Source organism: Ranitomeya variabilis, chromosome 2 (assembly GCF_051348905.1).
Source record: "Ranitomeya variabilis isolate aRanVar5 chromosome 2, aRanVar5.hap1, whole genome shotgun sequence".
NCBI classification, from domain to species: Eukaryota; Metazoa; Chordata; class Amphibia; order Anura; family Dendrobatidae; genus Ranitomeya; species Ranitomeya variabilis.
This window is the reverse complement of record NC_135233.1, coordinates 57,647,903-57,670,067: the sequence shown is the minus strand read 5'-3', so window position 1 is coordinate 57,670,067 and position 22,165 is coordinate 57,647,903. Positions and strand designations below refer to the sequence as shown.

At 45.8% G+C, this 22,165-nt stretch overlaps 1 protein-coding gene across 6 annotated transcripts in view; it reads left to right on the top strand.

The window, feature by feature from the left end:
• FSHR (follicle stimulating hormone receptor) overlaps positions 1 to 22,165 on the top strand; it is a 489,167-nt gene that overhangs the window by 164,889 nt on the left and 302,113 nt on the right. For 5 of the 6 annotated variants that reach the window (XM_077282458.1, XM_077282455.1, XM_077282454.1 and 2 more), the window contains one exon: positions 7,050 to 7,124. The exons of the other annotated variant lie outside the window; for it this stretch is intronic. In XM_077282458.1, the coding sequence (XP_077138573.1) occupies positions 7,050 to 7,124 (75 nt within the window). The remainder of the gene's footprint in view (positions 1 to 7,049; positions 7,125 to 22,165) is intronic. 6 annotated transcript variants of the gene reach the window in all.

The window sequence follows — 22,165 nt, the reverse complement described above, 5'->3', positions numbered from 1 at the left end:
TGAAAATTGAAGCTCAGCTTTGTTCAGTGGAGGAGAACAACAAGCAGCGGCAGACACCGTTAGAAGGCCCAACCAAACAAGTAGGCCAAATGCAGTTTAATATCTGATATTGCCTGAAAATTGAAGCTTAGCTTTGTTCAGTGGAGGAGAACAACAAGCAGCGGCAGACACCATTAGTAGGCCCAACCAAACTAGTAGGCCAAATGCAGTTTAATATCTGATATAGCCTGAAAATTGAAGCTCAGCTTTGTGCAGTGGAGAACAACAAGCAGCGGAAGACACTGTTAGTAGGCCCAACCAAACAAGTAGGCCAAATGCAGTTTCATATTCAAAATATAGGCCGAAAGCCTGAAGATTGAAGCACAGGAGAAAAGCACAGGAGAACACCAAGGAGCGGCAGACACCGTTAGTAGGCCCAACCAAACTAGTAGGCCAAATGCAGTTTCATATTCAAAATAGAGGCCGAAAGCCTGAAGATTGAAGCTCAGCTTTGTTCAGTGGACGACAGCTGTATTGAGTGGCGCAGACAGAGACATGTAGTAGGCCTAAAATAAAAAAGTAGGCTCAATGCAGTTTAAAATAGGTTACAGGGGTACACAGGCAGCATTGGTTTGGTCAGCGGAGGACGATTGCAAGGAGTGGCGCAGACTTACTAGGCCTAAAATTAAAAAGTAGGCTGTATGCAGTTTAAAATAGGTTACAGGGGTACACAGGCAGCATTAATTTGGTCAGCAGAGGACAATTGCAAGCAGTTGTGCAGACTTACTAGGCCTAAAATAAAAAAGTAGGCTCTATGCAGTTTAAAATAGGTTACAGGGGTACACAGGCAGCATTGGTTTGGTCAGTGGAGGACGATTGCAAGGAGTGGCGCAGACTTACTAGGCCTAAAATAAAAAAGTAGGCTCTATGCAGTTTAAAATAGGTTACAGGGGTACACAGGCAGCATTGGTTTGGTCAGCGGAGGACGATTGCAAGGAGTGGCGCAGACAGACTTAGTAGGCCTAGAATAAAAAAGTAGGCTCAATGCAGTTCTAAACTGGTAACAGGAGTAAACTGGCAGCACTGCTTTGTTCAGTGGAGGACAACTGAAAGAAGTGGCTGACACAGTAAGTTGGCCAAAATAGTAAAGTGGGCTAAATGTCTGCAAAAAAATGTTCCTAAATAAAGAGGTGGCAAAGCTCGGTACAGGGGTGGGTTCCTCTGCTGAGTAATAGACAGTGGTAGTTCGCGCACAGTATTCACAGGTCTAAATGGAGGGCAGGGCCCCTGTATATTTTTACTATCATCTATCATTTCAACAAATTTGTATTGGCAGTGCCATTGAAGGATTTAACAGCACAGACTAAACAGTGGTGGAGCAGTGAGAGGTAAGTTTTGCAAGTGGTAGAGCACTGTTTGAGCTGGGGGGAACACTATCTCATGGGTGGTGGTACTGGCCCAGAGCCCCTCATATTATGACGGTGTGTCTGACGTTGGGTGTGCACCACCACCGCCAGAGACACTTCATTGTACTATGAGGGACCCTGTGCCAGTGCCGTCGGTCAAAAGTGGGCACACCCACCTGTCCAGGCAAACGGCACTCGCACGGCTGCTTGCGCCAAGTGGTGACCACGGGCCCGTGGGGGGAGGTGTAAAAATGGCCTATGGTGGACATTCAGCAGCTGCAAATGGAGGAATTGGAGCAGTCAGTAAGAGGAGGCCGAAAGCAAGACCTTTTTACAGGAAAGCTACGTGTCAGCAGGGGAAGGTGGGGCAAAATAATTAGAAATCCATGATTGGTTCATTTTAATGAAGGTTAGATCATCAACATTTTGGATAGCCAGACGAGTCCTTTTTTCGGACAGTATTGAACCAGCAGCACTGAATACTCTTTCTGATAGCACACTAGCAGCTGGGCAAGCGAGCTCCTGTAGTGCATATTCTGCCAATTCAGGCCAGGTGTCTATTTTACATGCCCAGCAATCAAAGGGGAATGACGTGTGAGGGAGAACATCGATAAGGGAGGAAAAATAGTTTGTAACCATACTGGACAAATGTTGTCTCCTGTCACTTTGAATTGATGCAGCAGTACCTGTCGTGTCTGTGGTCATTGCGAAATTACTCCACAACCTGGTCATAAAACCCCTCTGTCCAATGCCACTTCTGATTTGTGCACCTCTAACACCTCTGCCATGTTGCCCCCTGCAGCTCGTGTGAGAACCATCACCGCCGCTCTGTGCTGGGAATGCCTGAACCAAACGGTCTACAAGAGTTGCTTGTTTGGAAGCCAATATTTGCTCAAGGTTCTCATGTGGCATGATATTTTGCAATTTCCCTTTATAACCTGGATCCAGGAGGCAGGCCAACCAGTAATCGTCATCGGTCATCATTTTGATAATTCGGGGGTCCCTTTTTAGGATACGCAAGGCATAATCAGCCATGTGGACTAATGTTCCAAGTGTCAAATCACTGCTTGTGCTGGGTTGAGGAGCACTTTCTGGCAAATCAACATCACTTGTCTCCCTTAAAAACCCTGTACCTGACCTTGCAATGCCACCAGTTTCTATTGCCCCTGAGAAGATTCCTCCTCCCATAAATATTCATCCCCATCATCCTCCTCCTCCTCCTCCTCTTCGTCTGCCACCTCGTCCAGGAGAGTTCCCTGAGCAGACAATGGCTGACTGTCATGAAGACTTCCCTCATCCTCTGCTGCAGACGCCTGCTCCTTAATGTGCGTCAAACTTTGCATCAGCAGACGCATTAGTGGGATGCTCATGCTTATGATGGCGTCGTCTGCACTTACCAGCCATGTGCATTCCTCAAAACACTGAAGGACTTGACAGAGGTCTTGTAGCTTTGACCACTGCACACCTGACAACTCCATGTCTGCCATCCAACTGCCCGCCCGTGTATGTGTATCCTCCCACAAATAAATTACAGCACGCCTCTGTTCGCACAGCCTCTGAAGCATGTGCAGTGTGGAGTTCCACCTTGTTGCAACATCGATTATTAGGCGGTGCTGGGGAAGCTTCAACGATCGCTGATGGTTCTGCATACAGCTGGAGTGTACGGGCTCCGGCGGATGTGTGAGCAAAGTCTTCGCACCTTCAGGAGCAGGGCTGGTAATCCCGCATAACTTTTCAGGAAGCACTACACCACCAGGTTCAAGGTGTGAGCCAGGCAAGGTATGTGTTTCAGTTCTGAAAGGGCTATGGCAGCCATAAAATTCCTTCCGTTATCACTGACTACCTTGCCTGCCTCAAGATGTACACTGCCCAGCCATGAATGAGTTTCTTGCTGCAAGAACTCGGCCAGAACTTCCGCGGTGTGTCTGTTGTCGCCCAAACACTTCATTTCCAACACAGCCTGCTGACGCTTACCACTAGCTGTTTCATAATGGGACACCTCGTGTGCAACACTGGCAGCTGCGGATGGAGTGGTCGTGCGACTGCGTTCTGTCGACGAGCTTTCACTTCTGATGGAGGAGGAGGAGGAGGGGTGTCGAACGCCTACAGCCAACTGTTTCCTAGACCGTGGGCTGCCCTCTGCTAAAGGTCCTTGAGCATTTCTTACAGATAACTTTGCACTGATCATTCGGATCTTGGTTAAAAAAATGCCAGACTGCAGTCTTCCCACTATCGAATACCTTTTCTGGCATTGCACGCTGTGCTACTGTCACCGGATGGCCACGCTGTCCTAAAACTGTTTTTGGTTTTGACACATGGTTTTTGCCAGACACGGGCCTGCCAGATGAAAGCTGTTGCGATGTTGATGCCTGCTGCGGCTCATACTCCTCCGCTTCAGAGCTACTGCCAGCGGCACCCTGTTCCCCCAATGGCTGCCAATCGGGGTCAACAACTGGGTCATCTATCACCTCCTCTTCAATGTCCTGTGCACCTTACTCTGTGTCACCGTGTAAGGTGCTATAGTGTTCGGGATGGGGCACCATAGTCTCATCAGGGTCAGGTTCTGGCTCAGTACACTGCGAGGGCAATGTTGTGATCTGAGTCAATGGAACAGCATAATAATCTAGCTGCGGCTGTGCATCTGTGCACTCCATGTCCGATTCATCTTGTAATGGCCTGTTAACAATTTCCCTTTCTAACCCAGGCACGGTATGTGTAAAGAGCTCCATGGAGTAACCTGTTGTGTCGCCTGACGCATCCTTCACTGTTGTTCTGGGTGAAGGACACAAGGAAGCGACGTGTTCCTCACCGGGAGCATCCACTGACGACTCGCTGCTTTTAAATTTTGAACTTTCCGAAGAGGAGGCGAAAGAGCTAGAGGCTGAGTCAGCAAGGAAAGCCAAAACTTTTTCCTGCTGCTCCAGTTTTAAAAGCGGTTTTCCTACTCCCAGAAAAGGGAGCGTTCGAGGCCTTGTGTAGCCAGACAATGACGCTGGCTCGACAACTCGAGCCTTAGGTGCTATTTTGCTTTTCCCACTACCACCAGATGCTCCACCACCACCACCACCGTCATTACCAGCTGGCAATGACCGCCCACGGCCACGACCTCTTCCACCAAACTTCCTCATTCTTGGGAAAATGTAACCAAACTAACAACCGTTATATGGTACTGTAAAACAAGGTAGAAGGTGTATATAAACTTGTTGTGAATTTAAATCTCCCTTTCTATATGTGTGGGAGACTGCTGCAAAAATTAGGCCCACTGTATTACACTACACAGTGTATGTGGCAGAAAGTGGCTGGCAGCTATACGCCAAACAGAACGGACACAGATGCACTTAGTGGCAATACAAATCTCCCTTTGTATGTGTGGGAGACTGCTGCAAAATTCAGGCCCACTGTATTACACTACACAGTATAAGTGGCAGAAAGTGGCTGGCAGATATACGCCAAACAGAACTGACGCAGATGCAATTAGTGGCAATATAAATCTCCCTTTTTTTGTGTGGGAGACTGCTGCAAATAAAAAACAGGCCCACTGTTTTACACTACACAGTATAAGTGGCAGAAAGTGGCTGGCAGATATTCGCCAAAGAGAACGGACGCAGATGCACTTAGTGGCAATATAAATCTCCCTTTTTATGTGTGGGAGACTGCTGCAAATAAAAAACAGGCTCACTGTTTTACACTACACAGTATAAGTGGCAGAAACTGGCTGGCAGATATACGCCAAACAGAACTGACGCAGATGCACTTAGTGGCAATATAAATCTCCCTATTTATGTGTGGGAGACTGCTGCAAATAAAAAACAGGCCCACTGTATTACACTACACAGTATAAGTGGCAGAAAGTGGCTGGAAGATATATATATATATACTGTATAAAGGGACTGTACTACAATAACAATCTCCCTACAATGATCTCAGGACAAGTATGGCAGCCAGCAATAAAAAGGACTGCTGCACACAAAAGTGTGGACAAATAAACAATAGAACTGTGCAGACAGCAGCAACAGGACTTTTGCTTTTAAAAAAGCAGTTGGTTTGCACAGCGGCGTACAAACAGCAATGCAGCTATCAGGGAGCCTGATAAGCTACAGAGCTGATGCACAGAAATCTAGCCTCTACTGTCCCTGCAAAGAGAAGGTGGTGTTGGACAGTGGAAATCGCTACAGCACAAGCAGTTTGGGGGTTAATATTTCCTCTCTAACAATATCCCTGCTTCTGACGAAGCTGCAGCAACCTCTCCCTATGCTCAGATCGGCAGAAGTAAGATGGCGGTCGGCATGCACGCCCCTTTATAGCCCCTGTGACACCACAGAAAGCAAGCCAATCACTGTCATGCCCTTCTCAAAGATGGTGGGGACCGAGACCTATGTCATTACGCTGCCCACACTCTGCATCTACCTTCATTGGCTGAGAAATGGCACTGAAAGCATCATACAAAACGCGACTTTGGCGCGAAGATCGCCGACAGCATGGCCGATCCCACACTGGGATCGGGTCGGGTTTCATGAAAACCCGACTTTGCCGAAAGTCGGCAATTTTTGAAAATGTCCAATCCGTTTCGCTCAACCTTAGTGGTGACCATGGCGGACATTTTAAAGTTGGCCATTTTGGATCCAACTTTATTTTTTCCAATGGGAAGAGGGTCATGTGACACATGAAACTTATTAAGAATTTCACAAGAAAGACAATGGTGTGCTTGGTTTTAACGTAAATATATTATTTCATGAGTTATTTACAAGTTCATGTTTGTTTACAGCCATTGACATGTCACAGAGGTTAACACATGAAGAGCGGATAGAAATTGTGTTGATATCTGGTGAACACAGTACCCGGGTCATTGCAGCAGATTTCAATGCAAGACACCCTACGCTGTCACCATTCCCATGTTATTTAGGTGTATCCATATAAATGGCCCACCCAAAAAAGTTTGCCTCATCACTGAACATAATGTTCTGTGTAAACTGAGGGTCCTGTTCCAATTTTTGTTTTGCCCATTCTACATATTCAGCACGCCGATCTGGGTCATCCTTGTTGAGATGCTGCAGCAGCTGGATTTTGTAAGGGTGCCATTTGTGAGTAGCTAATATCCGCCGAAGGGATGATCGACTGATGCCAGATCGGCTCGCTGAATTTGCTGTCAGTCAAAGTGCCGGCATGTGCTTACAACTGCGGCTCACAGTGCTCTGGGTGATGACTGTTGATGCTGTATGCATGCCTGCATGACTGAAAGCTGGCGGCTCCAAGGAAAAATAAAGTTAAGTTTCTCCTGGGTGCAGTACAGCTGCTGGACACCTTCATAATGCTGATTAACCCGATATCTGCAGGTTAATAACGTTTTCGGATGTGACAGGTTCTCTTTAAAAATCATTTAGTTTTCCTCGAGTTTATTGCATAAAACTGTATAGAACGGTACCTTAAAAATGGACTAAAGTATAGGAGCAAAGATCACTACTTGCAGTGCTCGATGTTCAGTGCTACAGTCAGAAGATGTTCATCAGATCCACAGGAAGTTCATGCAAAAACTTTGGAGGTGTCTGTGGTTGATGAAACCAAGTTGACCCTCACAAGCTTAACAATGTTTACGTCAATATGGGGGGGAAATTGGAGATGATATAAAACTAAAATGCATATCCATGTCTCTTCTTGTCTTTTTAGAAGAATTGAAAAAGCAAACAGTCTTGAATACATTGATCAAGATGCTTTCTGGAATCTGCCAATGCTGAAATATCTGTAAGACCAATTTTCTATTTGATGTACTAATTCTTATTAGCTCATCGCAGACACAAATTAAATATTTGCAATGATAATAAATGGCCACTTGCTGCTAAGAAGCTGAGGGCACATGAAAGAAAATCTTTTCTTATAATAGCAGTAGTAAAAGTTCAAACACTGGGGATATTAACCGATAATGTCTATGACATTTGGAAAGAATGTAAATGAATGTAATCCAATACAAATCCAACCCCTACTTCCCCCACTGTAAATCATCATAATTACACTGATGCTTATTGACCCTATTCTCCATGGAGAGCTCTCGAGACGGTCTCAAGTATTGGCCTATAGACTCTTTGACACACTTTGTCTTCATTCTGAATTTCTTGATTGTTATTAAATGCAGTGTATGAAAAGTAAATGCATTTTCCATCTTTATAAAAAAAAAAAAAAAAAAAACACATTAAGGAGAAAAAGGGTATAATTATGAGTTTTTAATTCTATGGTTATTAGACCATAAATTAATATTTTTATTTACTTCTACTTTTACTCACTGATGGTCCCTTTGCAGTTCAATAGCTCATCATAATGCACAATTCCAAGAGCTTTGGAGGTAGAAGTTGGCCCTTTACCTCTTGGACCCTTTTGCGGCTGCACAGGTTGCACCAATTGTATGTCCGCCCCTGCGTTTATTAAATAATGCAATTAATAATCATCTATATCCTTATTGGTTAACTCTGAGTAGCAAAATATAACTAATACCTATTCCAGGAGAATCCAAACTTAGTCATACACATAAGATCAAAATCACTTGGACTTGATAATTTCATAAGGATAAGGCAAAGATTTCATCTGGAGATAAAGGTCTTTGGATAATCAAGACCAGCATTATTCATGAAAGTCTTGATGAGGGGTATAATGGAGTCAGATACTCCTGATTCACTAAAAGGCGTCTGCCTCTTAAAATGAGTTGTTGCATTACACCCCGTTACGGCCCTATCACAGCCCTTTTCTGCCCATTTTGACGAAGCTGGGAGAAACTGACGTGAAAACTACAAAAGTCAAAAAATTGTATTGCAATTCCACATTTTGCGGAGAAATCTACAGTTTTTCTAAGTTATTTACACCAGAATTCAGGTGTAATCACTTTGATGAATTTGGGCCAACGTACTACTAGTGGCAGGCAGAAGCTTTTTTCCTTATTCCTACTAAAATAAACATGTACACTTAACTGAACCAAGCATGCATGCATAGGTGGGGCCATGAGAAATAATTGTCAGATGAGCATCTGGCTACAGTATCTCATTTATAGGTGGCTTATGTTTTAATGGTAGTAAGGTTGCATTTTTTACCTGTAATACATAGTTTTATAGAAGTATTCTTTTTCATTTTTCGATAGTTCAGGAGTATTTTCCTTTAAGAGAAGGGATTTTTATATTTTTTATATTTTTTTCTTTTATGCTTTAATTCTTTAACTAGTGGAGTCTCCACCACATCTATTGACAGATGGGTGCATTTGATTCCACTATTAGCTTAAATTGTGATAATGTTGGAGGGGTTCCAATTTTAAGGTATTTTTCAGGCCAAGTATACATTTCTGCAATCAATCTACATTCCTGAAGATTGCCAGATCCTGGCAATGTCTAGACTTCCTCTATTGTCAGCTCAACTGGTAGTTATGTGACTGCAAGAATACGATTTGTATGGTAGCAGTCATGGGTCGACTAGCTTCTCATACACTTCTTTCATTAGAACATTGCAAGGGCAGGAAAAGAAGCTAGTCAGAACATGATTGCCAGTATGCAAATCACTTACCGCTGTAGCTGACAATGATGGGGAATCTTAAGAGTTTACCTATTCTTCACTGTCAGGATTCAGAAATCAGCTATTACATAAGTGCAGAAATGTCTTCTCAGCCTTGGAGTTGCTTTAATGGATTGTCCAAAATATATATGTATACATATTTTAAAGAGACATAAATCAGGGGATGCATTAAAAAAATAAAATGACATTCTCACAAGCTAATTTATTTGCTATTCAGGCACCACCCCTCCGTTGTTCTTCCAGCCATTTTGCACTATCAGCAAGTCATGTAGTGCCGATCAGTCACTCACTACTCGAGTTGTATTGAACTCCACTTGAGATTTATAAAAATTTGTATTTTACAGAATACAGATTTTTTGTAATTTGCTCAGTGCAAATTCAGTAAAATAAAGGCCGACCACCATTTCATTATGCCAGGACCAGTAAAAAATTACTCACCTCACCAGTGCTCATATCTCCAGCCACTTCTGCAGCTTGCTCTTGCCTGTACGGTCTGTGGTGCATCTTCTTGCTGGTCTAAAGTACACGACCGTGGCCCAGTATGTCTCTATGCATGAAGAAACTTTCATACGCAACTAGGTCCATGAAGAGATGCGATGGGAAGCCACAGCCTAAAGATAAGTTGTAGTGAGCAGTGTCAGTAGGAAGATGCGCTGAGGACCATATGCAAAACAGTGAGCAGTGGATGTGAGCAATGACCTGAGTAATTTCTTTTCTATATTTTCCATGTATTATGGCCTGGGGTCTCTTCAGACCACTGAGTATAGTAAGGTACATTCAATGCACATAGAATAAATTTTCATCAAATTGGTTTTCCTGTTAAAATCTGCAAGATTTGGTGAATCGTCAGATTGGCTCATTTTTAGGTGTCACACTTGCGAGTGCAATGCGAGAAACTCGTAAGAGTCTCTCGCCTCAATTCTCGGCACTGCCACTGCTACTTGGGACCAGAGTGTGCGACTGTATGTACAGTACAGACCAAAATGACCCCAAACACACCTACAGGCTGTGTATGGGCTATTTGAAGAAGGAGAGTGATGGGGTGCTACGCCAGATGACCTGGCCTCCACATTCACCAGACCTGAATCCAATCGAGATGTTTTGGGTGAGCTGGACCGCAGAGTGAAGGCAAAAGGGCCAACAAGTGCTAAGCATCTCTGGGAACTCCTTCAAGATTGTTGGAAGCCCATTCCCGGTGACTACCTCTTGAAGCTCATCAAGAGAATGCCAAGAGTGTGCAAAGCAGTCACCACAGCAAAAGGTGGCTACTTTGAAGAACCTAGAATATAAGACATAATTTCAGTTGTTTCACACTTTTTTGTTAAGTATATAATTCCACATGTGTTAATTCATAGTTTTGATGCCTTCAGTGTGAATTTACAATTTTCATAGTCATGAAAATACAGAAAAATCTTTAAATGAAAAGGTGTGTCCAAACTTTTGGTCTGTACTGTATTTCTATGCAGCTAACCGCTCCGGTCCTGAGTGCCAGAGGCAGTGCCGAGAATTGAGGCGAGAGACTCACGTGAGTTTCTCGCATTGCACTCGCAAGTGTGACCTCGGCCTTAATCACTATAATAATAATAATAATAATAATTTTATTTATATGGCGCCAACATATTCCGCAGCGCTTTACAAATTATAGAGGGGATTTGTACAGTCAATAGACATTACGGCATAACAAAGATCACAGTTCAAAATAGGTACCAATAGGAATGAGGGCCCTGCTCGCAAGCTTACAATCTATAGGGGCTAATCATTTATAAAAACACCTTCCTTCTTACCTGGCGCTATGAAACCAGAGCTGTCAATCAAAGAAGAGGAGGTGGAGATTGAGAGAAATCAAGCAAGTGGGGAGGAGTATATAAAGGACTTGCTGCACCGTGAAGCACCGAGGAGCGGGACTTAGTTTGAACAGTCATCATGTATGAACATAATAAGAATAAAATGTTTATTCCCACCTTATGTGTTGTGTGAGGCAGTTCTCCTTCCTTCACCATTGAGTTCTCTGTGTGCATTCAGGAGAAGGTTGTTAGTTGTTTATCAGGCTAGGCCTGCTTCCCATGGCAGGGACAGAGTGCCGGCAGCCCTCCCACGCCTAAGGCAAGGACAGAGCACCGGCTGCCCTCCCGCACCCAAGGCAGGGACAGAGCGCCGGCTGCCCTCCCGTACCCAAGGCAGGGACAGAGCGCCGGCTGCCCTCTGAGATAGTAGCACTGTGGACATGTTAGCACTGTGGCCAGCAATTGGTTTCAGTTGCTGCTGTCATCACTTTGGGACACTTCAATAAGACCAGCAGGACAACAAGAGTAAAGGAGCTGGACGTCCAAGGAAAAAAGCAGGTGAGTATAATTTTTTTTTTTACTTTTTTAATGCACCTCCTTATGTAGGCAATGATTTTATTAACCCATTGGGCCCTGATGTAGCAACTACCACAAGTTTGTCTTGAAAATGAAAATGTAAAATATCTATATAGTTATGTAATATCTGAAAAAAATACAGCTGTGAGCCAAACTCCTTATACACCGCAGATATTAGTGGCATTAGAGGCAGAGGATTTTGAGGCTGACAGCAAAAACATTTTTATTCTTCGTTGTTTCCTCTGATAGGTTAACATTTTGTGGCTTTGAAATTCACATTTACACCGAGCTCTACTGTCAAAATCATAGAGAGGTCCCATCGTAAGCGAGTCACAGACTAAAGGAACTTCGCTGTTGTCTCATTCTGCAATCTTTCCATATTTCTCGGTAAATCATATGCTAATAAACCGTACTGGCAGGCAGGTATAAATTAAGATGTCTGGTAGGAATGTTTGCAGACAGGAGCATTACATATACAGACAAATATTGTCATACAACATTGGCTTATTCATTGTATACATCAGCAAAAATAGCAACCTGATTCTCCATCTCTGGCATCGCACAAATGCAAAAATATCTCTTGGCATCTGCCATTATTGTGCACACATTTTCCTTGTGGACTCTGTCAGTGTCTATAATAAATATTTTCTTGAGGTACAGATGTAGCCCAACATTGCCTCTAGCCAAGTTTAATCTGGGCACAAGCTAAAACATATGCTCGCTTCTTGGAGCGGTGTCAACACACTTTATTGAAGAATGTTAGAAAAACAGAATGTTGTCACATGTGAAGCTGTAGAAACCTGAGCAGCACCTAATGGTGCTACCGTTTATGAGCAGTATCACTTAATGGAGCCTTAAAGGGAAGGTGTCATTAAAGAGGAGACTGGTGGCAGTGAGCGGTGATTTAGCATCGCTGGTCGCCGCTCACCGCTGATACTTACCTCACCGCTCCACTGCCCGCACTGCTCCTCTCCCCGCCACCTCCTGTCCTGGTCACATCTCTCCAGTCTCCTTCTATAACAGCGTGGCTCACATTGAGCTGGGCGGTTCTAGGGGAAAGTGGTGCTCACAGAATACACTGATATGCATGATATGCTGTGTATATCCATGATGTAGTACTAAGGGACCTGTGCTCATAATGGATATGTATATCAAATAGCACTAAGGGATTAAGGGATTTAGATCACTGTTTCAAAAAATTGTCCTGTGACCTCTCCCAAGAAAATAAAAAATATCAATCAGATTCATAATTCTTAAAAAAAATACTGTAGAGCAGATGAATTAACATTGAATCACATTTTTCTAGCTGGAAACAAGAGCAAGCAACCATAAAATGTGCTAAATTACTGTATATTATCTCAGTGGCTTATGCGGTGTGGCAAATCTGGTGAATCTTACTGGTCATATTAGACACTTTAAAATTTTAGCACATTCAATTTTAAAAAGTTATTCTCATCTTCTTACGTGGGTAAAAATGCAAAGTTGCAAAATTTGCAATTAAGGGCATGTGACGTATTTTCCATGCTGTTGTGCTCTCCAAGTTTTGCAAGCAGAAGCCAAGTCAGGAAAATGCCTGTAGTGTTTTTCCTACACCATTTTTTAGTCTTCTTTTTCATCGTCTTTTTTCATAGCAATATTTTTGCACTTGTATGTATAAAATAGCGAATGGCTTCCAAGTGGAGGCCACCTGAAGAACGGCCAGGTCACTTTTTTAAACCGCTTCTGGTCTTTACAAACGTAAATCACTTAGAAGAAACTCAAAAGTCTGAATATGTGAACACCAAGTTGTTATTACATTGTGGTGCATATGTTCATTGTTTTTATCATTTATCATTGTTTTTATCATCTCTCTGGTCTGAATTTTTTATTGTATTGCTTATGTCTCATTGCCTAGGTTATTAGCCACAATTGCAGTGTAGTGCAGTGGACAAACATGTGCTGTGCTTGCTAGCTTTTTCTAATAGAGTTTTTAAGCGCTGCTCTAAAGCTAGCCTGGTCTCTGGAGTGCAATGTTAGATCCCAGTTTTTAAGAGCTTCAATGGTACTGTGCTCCTCAGATGATGCCAAGTTCAGTTTTGGCCAACGATGCAAGGAAATTGTCAAGCAGGCTGAAGATCTTGAGACAACCCCAATAAGTTGTCCACCTTTTCTGTAGATCACACCACTTTTCTATCAATTTTCCATAGTTCTCGGTGGTCTTGATGAGATGAGGGGAGTCAGACACTCTTGATTCATGAAGAAATGCATGCTTCTTCATGAATCTGGAGCATCTGATAAGTGGAATCCACCTCCGTGTGCTACGCTAGCAATCTCAATCCAGTCAGAGACTGCAGGAAGATTTGGGAGTACGGAACACCAAAGCTCATCATGAATTAGTCGAGCTGTGGCATCACACTGGAAGAAACAGGTGTGAAAAGACCAAAAAAATTGCAGAATTTAGGTGTAACTCCAAGTTGCGCCTCAATCTTGTGACCTTTCATAGCTTTTACTCCAGAATTCTGGTGTGAAAGCTTTGATGAATCGGACCAAAAGTGTCTAAATGCTCCCAATATTAGATTAAAATTGGTGGAACTCATGGATATCTGGCAGATTGGATATTGGTCAATCAGATGGTGTCATGGGAGAGAAGGACCAGCAGCTTAAATTGTCCCTGTGGACTTAATTTTCTGCCAGGTACATCTATCATCACATTTCTCTACTCTTCCCATTGAAAACATATGAAGCAAAATGTCCATGTGTATGGGGAAATCAGGAGAGATATCTGTTGGCAGAACAAGAATTTGGCATATTGGTGTATGGGCACCTTTAAGCACAATAAATCTGGCACAAGCTATACAAGCTATTTTTGTCTGTTTTTTTTTTTTTTTTTTGGGGGGGGGGTACAAATATAAATAGAATTCTGGTGTATTTTTCTTGGTAAACTTCCCAAATCTAAATTATAAACCCATTTAAATAGGAAAGTACGCTAACCAGTGAGGCCAATGATATGCTTTCATCATGTTTTATATGTACCATGGTCTGTTTAACATTGCATGATCATTTCTTGCTCTTACATCAGTTTAAGGATCATTACCTTAAGAAACAATAGCATGTGAGCGTACAGTATCTTTACAAGAAGCACAGGGTTTATTAAAAAAAAAAAAAAATAGTCTCGATGTTTAATAAATGATTGCAGTTTCTGTAAGGAGCAAGCAGTTACCTATCGAAGGCAGTAGAGAAGATGAGCAGGCAGCATTGCGTGAACTATGTAATGCTGGATGCTATCATTATTGCGTTTTTATCATTGTTATTGTTTTCTTATAACACATTTCTTGCTCCCAATAATTTCAGTGGTAAATTCTGTGCCAGAGGTCTCAGAATGAAAAATATTAATAATAAAAAACATAAACTTCAAGCTACACTTTCCACAGGCAGATGCTGTACACAGCAGATTCTTCTTCTCGGTATAAGCTGCATCTACTTGTTTCCAAAAATAGTCGAAAAACCCGAGCCAACTTGGCACAGGGATAGCAAATAATTATTAAATCAGATTAATGTTCTTGGTATTCGACATGACAGTGCTAGGAATTTAAACCACTTTGCATTTCTTGTTAATAACAAAAGACGTTTAAGGGTGAGCAGCGATATGAGAAGTGCAGTGTCAGGAGATATGGTCCACGCACTTCCACCTACTTAAAGAGAGAAAAGTCAATTATAAAAGGTAAACTAGATGGATCTGCTGACGATTTCTAATTTAGAAATTTTGACAGTAGCAACCTCTTGCCTACTATGTCAGTGAGAACTCATGCACAATGTTGTATTATGGATCAATATATATGTATTATGAATATATTTATTGTCAAATATGGGGTCATATTCCTTCTTGGGAAATCAACACAGTATCTCCTAAAGCTTTTACTTTGGAATCTTGAAGGAAAATCAGGTCCTAAATATCAGCCACAGTAACCCTATGTACATGTTATCTGTTGTGAATTCTGCTCTTGGGCTCCCTCCGGTGGTTATAAGTGGTAGCACTGCTGTCTTTGGATCGCTGCATTCATCAGGTGTGTCCACTTATTGCAATTTTGACTGGGCTATTTAGTCTTGCTTGACCCTTTAGTCAGTGCCAGTTGTCCATTGTTCCTGGAGGATTCACATCCCTGCCTGGTCTCTCCTGCTTTGCTGTTCATTTCAACAAAGATAAGTTCTGGCTTTGTTTTTTGCAGTCCACATGCTGTGGGCTTTATTGTTCAGTTCTTTTCCATGTTTTTGTCTTGTCCAGCTTGGTCTGCATAAGGATTTGTTCAGCCAAGCTGGTATCTCTGGAGATGCAGATATACCCTCCATATCTTTAGTTAGATGTGGAGATTTTGTATTTTCTGTGGTGGATATTTTCTAGTGTTTTAATACTGACCGCATAGTACTCTGTCCTATCCTTTCTATTTAGCTAGAGTGGCCTCCTTTGCTAAATCCTGATTTCAGTCTGCGTATGTTATTTCCCTCTCCTCTCACAGTCAATATTTGTGGGGGGCTGTCTATCCTTTGGGGATTTTCTCTGAGGCAAGATAGTTTTCCCTTTTCTATCTCTAGGGGTATTTAGTCCTCCGGCTGTGTCGAGATGTCTAGGGAGTGTTAGGTACATTCCACGGCTACTTCTAGTTGCGGTGTTAAGTTCAGGGTCTGCAGTCAGTACAGGTACCACCTTCTCTAGAGTACGTTTCATGCTGCTCCTAGGCCACCAGATCATAACAGTTGTCATAGAAATTTCAGACTTTTTATACTGCCACTTGCCTTTGTAGTTTATCGTATTTATTTTCATAATTGCTATTATGATGAAATTATGATAGTAAAAATTGAAATCAGCACTCCAGCATTTGTTTTTTATTGCAGCACTGGAGGGGTGTCTGTTGTGTATCCGCTTTTTGGGCTCCCCTGGTGGTTGCTGGTGGTACTGGTGACTTGTTTGCACTTTGCTGCTTCTGTTCACCTGCTTCCATCAGCGTTTGGGAGTTTCCTATTTAGCCTTGCTCTCCAGTCATTTCCTTGCCGGTCATCATTGTAACCAGAGCCTTCGGTTGCATGTTCCTGCTACTAGTCTGCTGATCAGCTAAGTGGACTTTGTCCTTTTGTTTTGTATCTTAGTCCAGTTTGCAGTTTTTGTAATTCTCTGTAGCTGGAAGCTCTTGCGGGCTGAAATTGCCACTCCTGTGTCATGAGTTGACACAGGAGTCTTAAAGTAATTTCAGGATGGTTTTTGAAAGGGTTTTCAGTTGACCGTGAAGTCCTCTTTTGTATCCTTCTGCTATCTAGTAAGTGGACCTCTCTTTGCTAAATCTACTTTCATACTGTGTATGTCTTTTCCTCTTATTTCACCGTTATTACATGTGGGGGGCTGCTATCATCTTTTGGGGTATTTCCCTAGAGGTAAGCCAGGTCTGTTTCTTCCTCTACCAGGCTTAGTTAGTCCTCCGGCTGGCGCGTGGCATTTAGGAAGCCGTAGGTATGCTCCCTGGCTACTATTAGTTGTGTGGTAGATTTAGCTCACGGTCAACTCGAGTTTCCATCACCCGAGAGCTCGTTCGTTATTTATATGTTTCTTACGTTCCCTTGCCATTGGGAACCATGACAGGTGTCACTAATCTAAGTTCCGAGTCTAGTATTATACTTACCAGGTGCTGTCTTCAGCTTTTCCCAGTGCCACTCTGATCCCATTCCGCCATCGCCGCAACTTCTGACTGACCGGAATTCAGAGATAACGGTCACAAATCTATGACAATCTCATTGTTACTCTCATAGACTTAAATTGAACTGTGACTTCCAGCTTGCCCACCAAACCCTGAAGCGATCTGGCAGATCACAAACTGCAGCAGACTAATCTGAATGGTGGTGATAACAGATGAAGATGGCGGCTGGTAAGTATGACACTAGGTGCAGGGAACTTAGATTAGTGCCACTTTTGAGTCTTCCAAACCTGCCTATTCCGGTGGGATTGTGGTCAACTATTGTATGTATGGAAACTTTTTGACTTTACCCTGATTGAAGGTGCATGAATATCTTCAAATTAATTTCTTGTAGATTTGTAAAGATGTTAAAAGATGCTCTGAGGTCTATCCACACCCTAAAACATTATAAACAGAAGGGAAAGAAGGGGATAAAAACATTATTACATAAACATTCTATAATATTCACCTGTCCTAGGCCCTAGCATGTCCTTATGCCACAACTGTCCTACTCGTACCTCTGCATTCCTATTCAGCATGTAGGGCAGAGAATGTAATTGACGGCTATGATGTGAGTCATCCAATATGTGATTGCGTAAGGTGAGGTCAATTACAGGTCACAGTTAAGGAAAGAAGCATTGGAAGAGACATAAACCAGCATGGGGGATTGGAGAGCTATGCCAGGATGACTATGAAAGGTGAGTATAATTTTTAAGCTCTACCCAGACCTCAAAAGAAGACAGCAAATTTAAATTGGATGGCCACTTTGCTGTTGAATTTTTTGCATATTGAGTCCCAAAAGTTTCAGATTCTGAAATTTTTTAGATTTGGTTTGCAAGAATTTGAAGTGATATTAATCTATGTGTTCATCTGTAGGAAAGGATTGGGCATATTGAATTTCCATGCCTCATGCTCTGAAGGAATATGAAACATCTTTGCCCATGTTTTTTCTCAATATTCAAAGCACATGCATGCTTGACCATTCCGAATGTGCATGTATATGGGTGGATCAGAAGGAGTAGATTTTTGGACAGCATCAACTGAAAGTTTATAGGAAGACAAAATACCCAAGAAGAGCAAATTGTTAAAAGTGTTTATTTCTTTAAATTTTACTTAAATGCAACCTGTCATGTAAATATAAGGCTAATGACCTTCAGATATGGGGTTGATTTGCAGGTTAATAGCATTTTGAAGCTGCCCAGCAGCTTTAATGTACTGCGTAGACCTAATAAATCTTTATTATGTGGACTTCATATTGTACCTTTAAGTTATTCTGCAATGTGGTATTACGACATATTGTTATTAGAGCAATGAAATGATAATACTAATAATTCATTCTCATTCTATAAAAAAAAAAAAAATAATAACTAGATGGGTATTTCCTGAAGGAACTACAGATAGTGCTTTGGAATGGTGCCCGGGTTGTCCCAGCAAGACTTTCACACTTGGGTGCCCCTCAGGCGCTGTTTTGGTAGTTGTAGCCACTCTGGGTCCGATTTGGCGGGCGGCGCCACTCTGGGTCCGATTTGGCAGGCGGCGCCACTCCGGAACCGATTTGTCAGGCGGCGCCACTCCGGGTCCGATTTGGTGAGCGGCACCACTCCAGGTCCGATTTGGCGGGCGGCGCCATTCCGGGTCCGATTTGGCGGGCGGCGCCACTCCGGGTCCGATTTGGCGGGCGGCGCCACTCTGGCGGGCGGCGCCACTCCGGGTCCGATTTGGCGGGCGGCGCCACTCTGGGTCCGATTTGGCGGGCGGCGCCACTCCGGGTCCGATTTGGCGGGCGGCGCCACTCCGGGTCCGATTTGGCGGGCGGCGCCACTCTGGGTCTGATTTGGCGGGTGGCGCCACTCTGGGTCCAATTTGGCGGGTGGCGCCACTCTGGGTCCGATTTGGCGGGCGGCGCCACTCTGGGTCCGATTTGGCGGGCGGCGCCACTCTGGGTCCGATTTGGCGGGCGACGCCACTCTGGGTCCGATTTGGCGGGCGGCGCCACTCTGGGTCCGATTTGGCGGGCGGCGCCACTCTGGGTCTGATTTGGCGGGCGGCGTCACTCTGGATCCGATTTGGCGGGCGGTGCCACTCTGGATCCGATTTGGCGGGCGGCGGGCGGCGCCACTCTGGGTCCGATTTGGCGGGCGGCGCCACTCTGGGTCCGATTTGGCGGGCGGCGCCACTCTGGGTCTGATTTGGCGGGCGGCGTCACTCTGGGTCTGATTTGGCGGGCGGTGCCACTCTGGATCCGATTTGGCGGGCGGCGGGCGGCGCCACTCTGGGTCCGATTTGGCGTTCGGCGCCACTCTGGGTCCGATTTGGCGGGCGGCGCCACTCTGGGTCCGATTTGGCGGGCGGCGCCACTCTGGGTCCGATTTGGCGGGCGGCGCCACTCTGGGTCCGATTTGGCGGGCGGCGCCACTCTGGGTCCGATTTGGCGGGCGGCGCCACTCTGGGTCCGATTTGGCGGGCGGCGTCACTCTGGGTCCGATTTGGCGGGCGGCGCCACTCTGGCGGGCGGCGCCACTCCGGGTCCGATTTGGCGGGCGCCGCCACTCCAGGTCCGATTTGGCGGGCGGCGCCACTCTGGGTCCGATTTGGACGGGCGGCGCCATTCTGGGTCCGATTTGGCGGGCGGCGTTACTCTGGGTCCGATTTGGCGGGCGGCGCCACTCTGGGTCTGATTTGGCGGGCGGCGCCACTCTGGGTCCGATTTGGCGGGCGGCGCCACTCTGGGTCCGATTTGGCGGGCGGCGCCACTCTGGGTCCGATTTGGCGTTCGGCGCCACTCTGGGTCCGATTTGGCGTTCGGCGCCACTCTGGGTCCGATTTGGCGGGCGGCGCCACTCTGGGTCCGATTTGGCGGGCGGCGCCACTCTGGGTCCGATTTGGCGGGCGGCGCCACTCTGGGTCCGATTTGGCGTTCGGCGCCACTCTGGATCCGATTTGGCGGGCGGCGCCACTCTGGCGGGCGGCGCCACTCCGGGTCCGATTTGGCGGGCGGCGCCACTCCGGGTCCAATTTGGCGGGCGGCGCCACTCCGGGTCCGATTTGGCGGGCGGCGCCACTCCGGGTCCGATTTGGCGGGCGGCGCCACTCCGGGTCCGATTTGGCGGGCGGCGCCACTCCGGGTCCGATTTGGCAGGCGGCGCCACTCCGGGTCCGATTTGGCAGGCGGCGCCACTCTGGGTCCGATTTGGCGTTCGGCGCCACTCTTGGTCCGATTTGGCGGGCGGCGCCACTCTGGGTCCGATTTGGCGGGAGGCGCCACTGTGGGTCCGATTTGGCGAGCGGGGCAATAATTATAATAAGACTACAGATAGTGCTTTGAAATTGTGCTGTGCTATCACTTTAAGAGCTGATATTATCTGGCAAAACTGTGCTGGTATGGTCATGTACAGTTCGCAGGCGTTGGCATAGTAACTGGGCCTGACTGCGCATATCAATGAGCTAATCAGCCAGGTGGCAAGTGGCAGGTACATTTCAAATTGCCTCAGAAACCCGGCCATTATAACCTATGGGAAAATTTCCCTATTGAAATGCATTACAATGAGGGGAAAAAACATTTTCAAACGCAAATTGCGCCAAAACTACAAATCCGATCGACACGAAAAATACTTAGCACACCTCTTGGGGACGCTGGCTTCGAAATGACACCTCACTGGAGTCTGTGAGTGAAGCGGTTCGGGCCGCATTATGTGCGGACTGAATAATAATAAGAACTAGATGGGTATTTCCTGAAGGAACTACAGATAGTGCTTTGGAATGGTGCCCGGGCTGCCCCTGCAAGACTTTCACACTTGGGTGCCCCTCAGGCGGTCCGATTTGGTGGGTTGGGTCAATCTGGGTCTGATTTTGTGGGCGGGGTAAATCTAGGTCCGATTCGGTGGGCGGGGTCACTTTTGGTCCGATTCTGTGGGCGCGGACACTCTGGGTCCGATTCGGTGGGCGGAGCCACTCTGGGTCCGATTTGGTGGGCGGGGCACCTTAGGGACCAATTTGGTGGGTGGGGTCACTCGGTCCGATTTGGTGGGCTGGGCACCTCAGGGTCTGATTTGGTGGGCTGGGCACCTCAGGGTCCGATTTGGTGGGTGGGGTCACTCTGGGTCCGATTTGGTGGGCGGGGTCACTCTGGGCCCGATTTGGTGGAAGGGGTCACTCTGGGTCCGATTTGGTGGAAGGGGTCACTCTGGGTCTGATTTGGTGGAAGGGGTCACTCTGGGTCCGATTTGGTGGGCGGAGCCACTCTGGGTCCGATTTGGTGGGCGGGGTCACTCTGGGTCTGATTTAGGGGGCGGGGTCACTCTGGGTCCGATTTGGTGGGCCGGGCCCCTCGGGGTCCGATTTGGTGGGCCGGGCCTCTCGGGTTCCGAATTGGTGAGCGGGGTAATCTACTATCTAATTATCTAAGGGCACTTCCGTCTTTCTGTCTCACAACACCGCTACGTCATCATCTCGTGAGACCGCAATGCACTCTTGGGACCGGAGCGCGCAACAAGCATCGGGTACCGGCCACTCCAGGTGCAACAAGCATCGTGTACCGGCCGCTCTAGGAGGTGCAACAACCATCAGATACCGGCCGCTCCAGGAGGTGAGTATGTAACTTTTTTATTTTAATTCTTTTTTTTTTTAACAGGGATATGCAGTATACTATGTGACTGGACAATATACTACGTGACTGGGCAGTATAACTACGTGGCTCTGCGCTGTATACTGCGTGGCTCTGTGCTGTATACTGCGTGGCTCTGCGCTGTATACTGCGTGGCTCTGCGCTGTATACTACGCGGCTCTGCGCTGTATACTGCGTGGCTCTGCGCTGTGTACTGCGCGGCTCTGCGCTGTGTACTGCACGGCTCTGCGCTGTGTACTGCGCGGCTCTGCACTGTGTACTGCGCGTTCTGCGCTGTATACTGCGCGGCTCTGCGCTGTATACTGCGCAGCTCTGCGCAGCTCTGCGCTTTGTACTGCGCGGCTCTGCGCTATATACTGCGTGGCTCTTCGCTGTATACTACGCGGCTCTGCGCTGTGTACTGCGCGGCTCTGCGCTGTGTACTGCGCGTGTCCGTGCTGTGTACTGCGCGTGTCTGCGCTGCATACTGCGGGGCTCTGCACTGTATACTGCGGGGCTCTGCGCTGTATACTACGCGGCTCAGCGCTGTATACTGCGCGGCTCTGCGCTGCA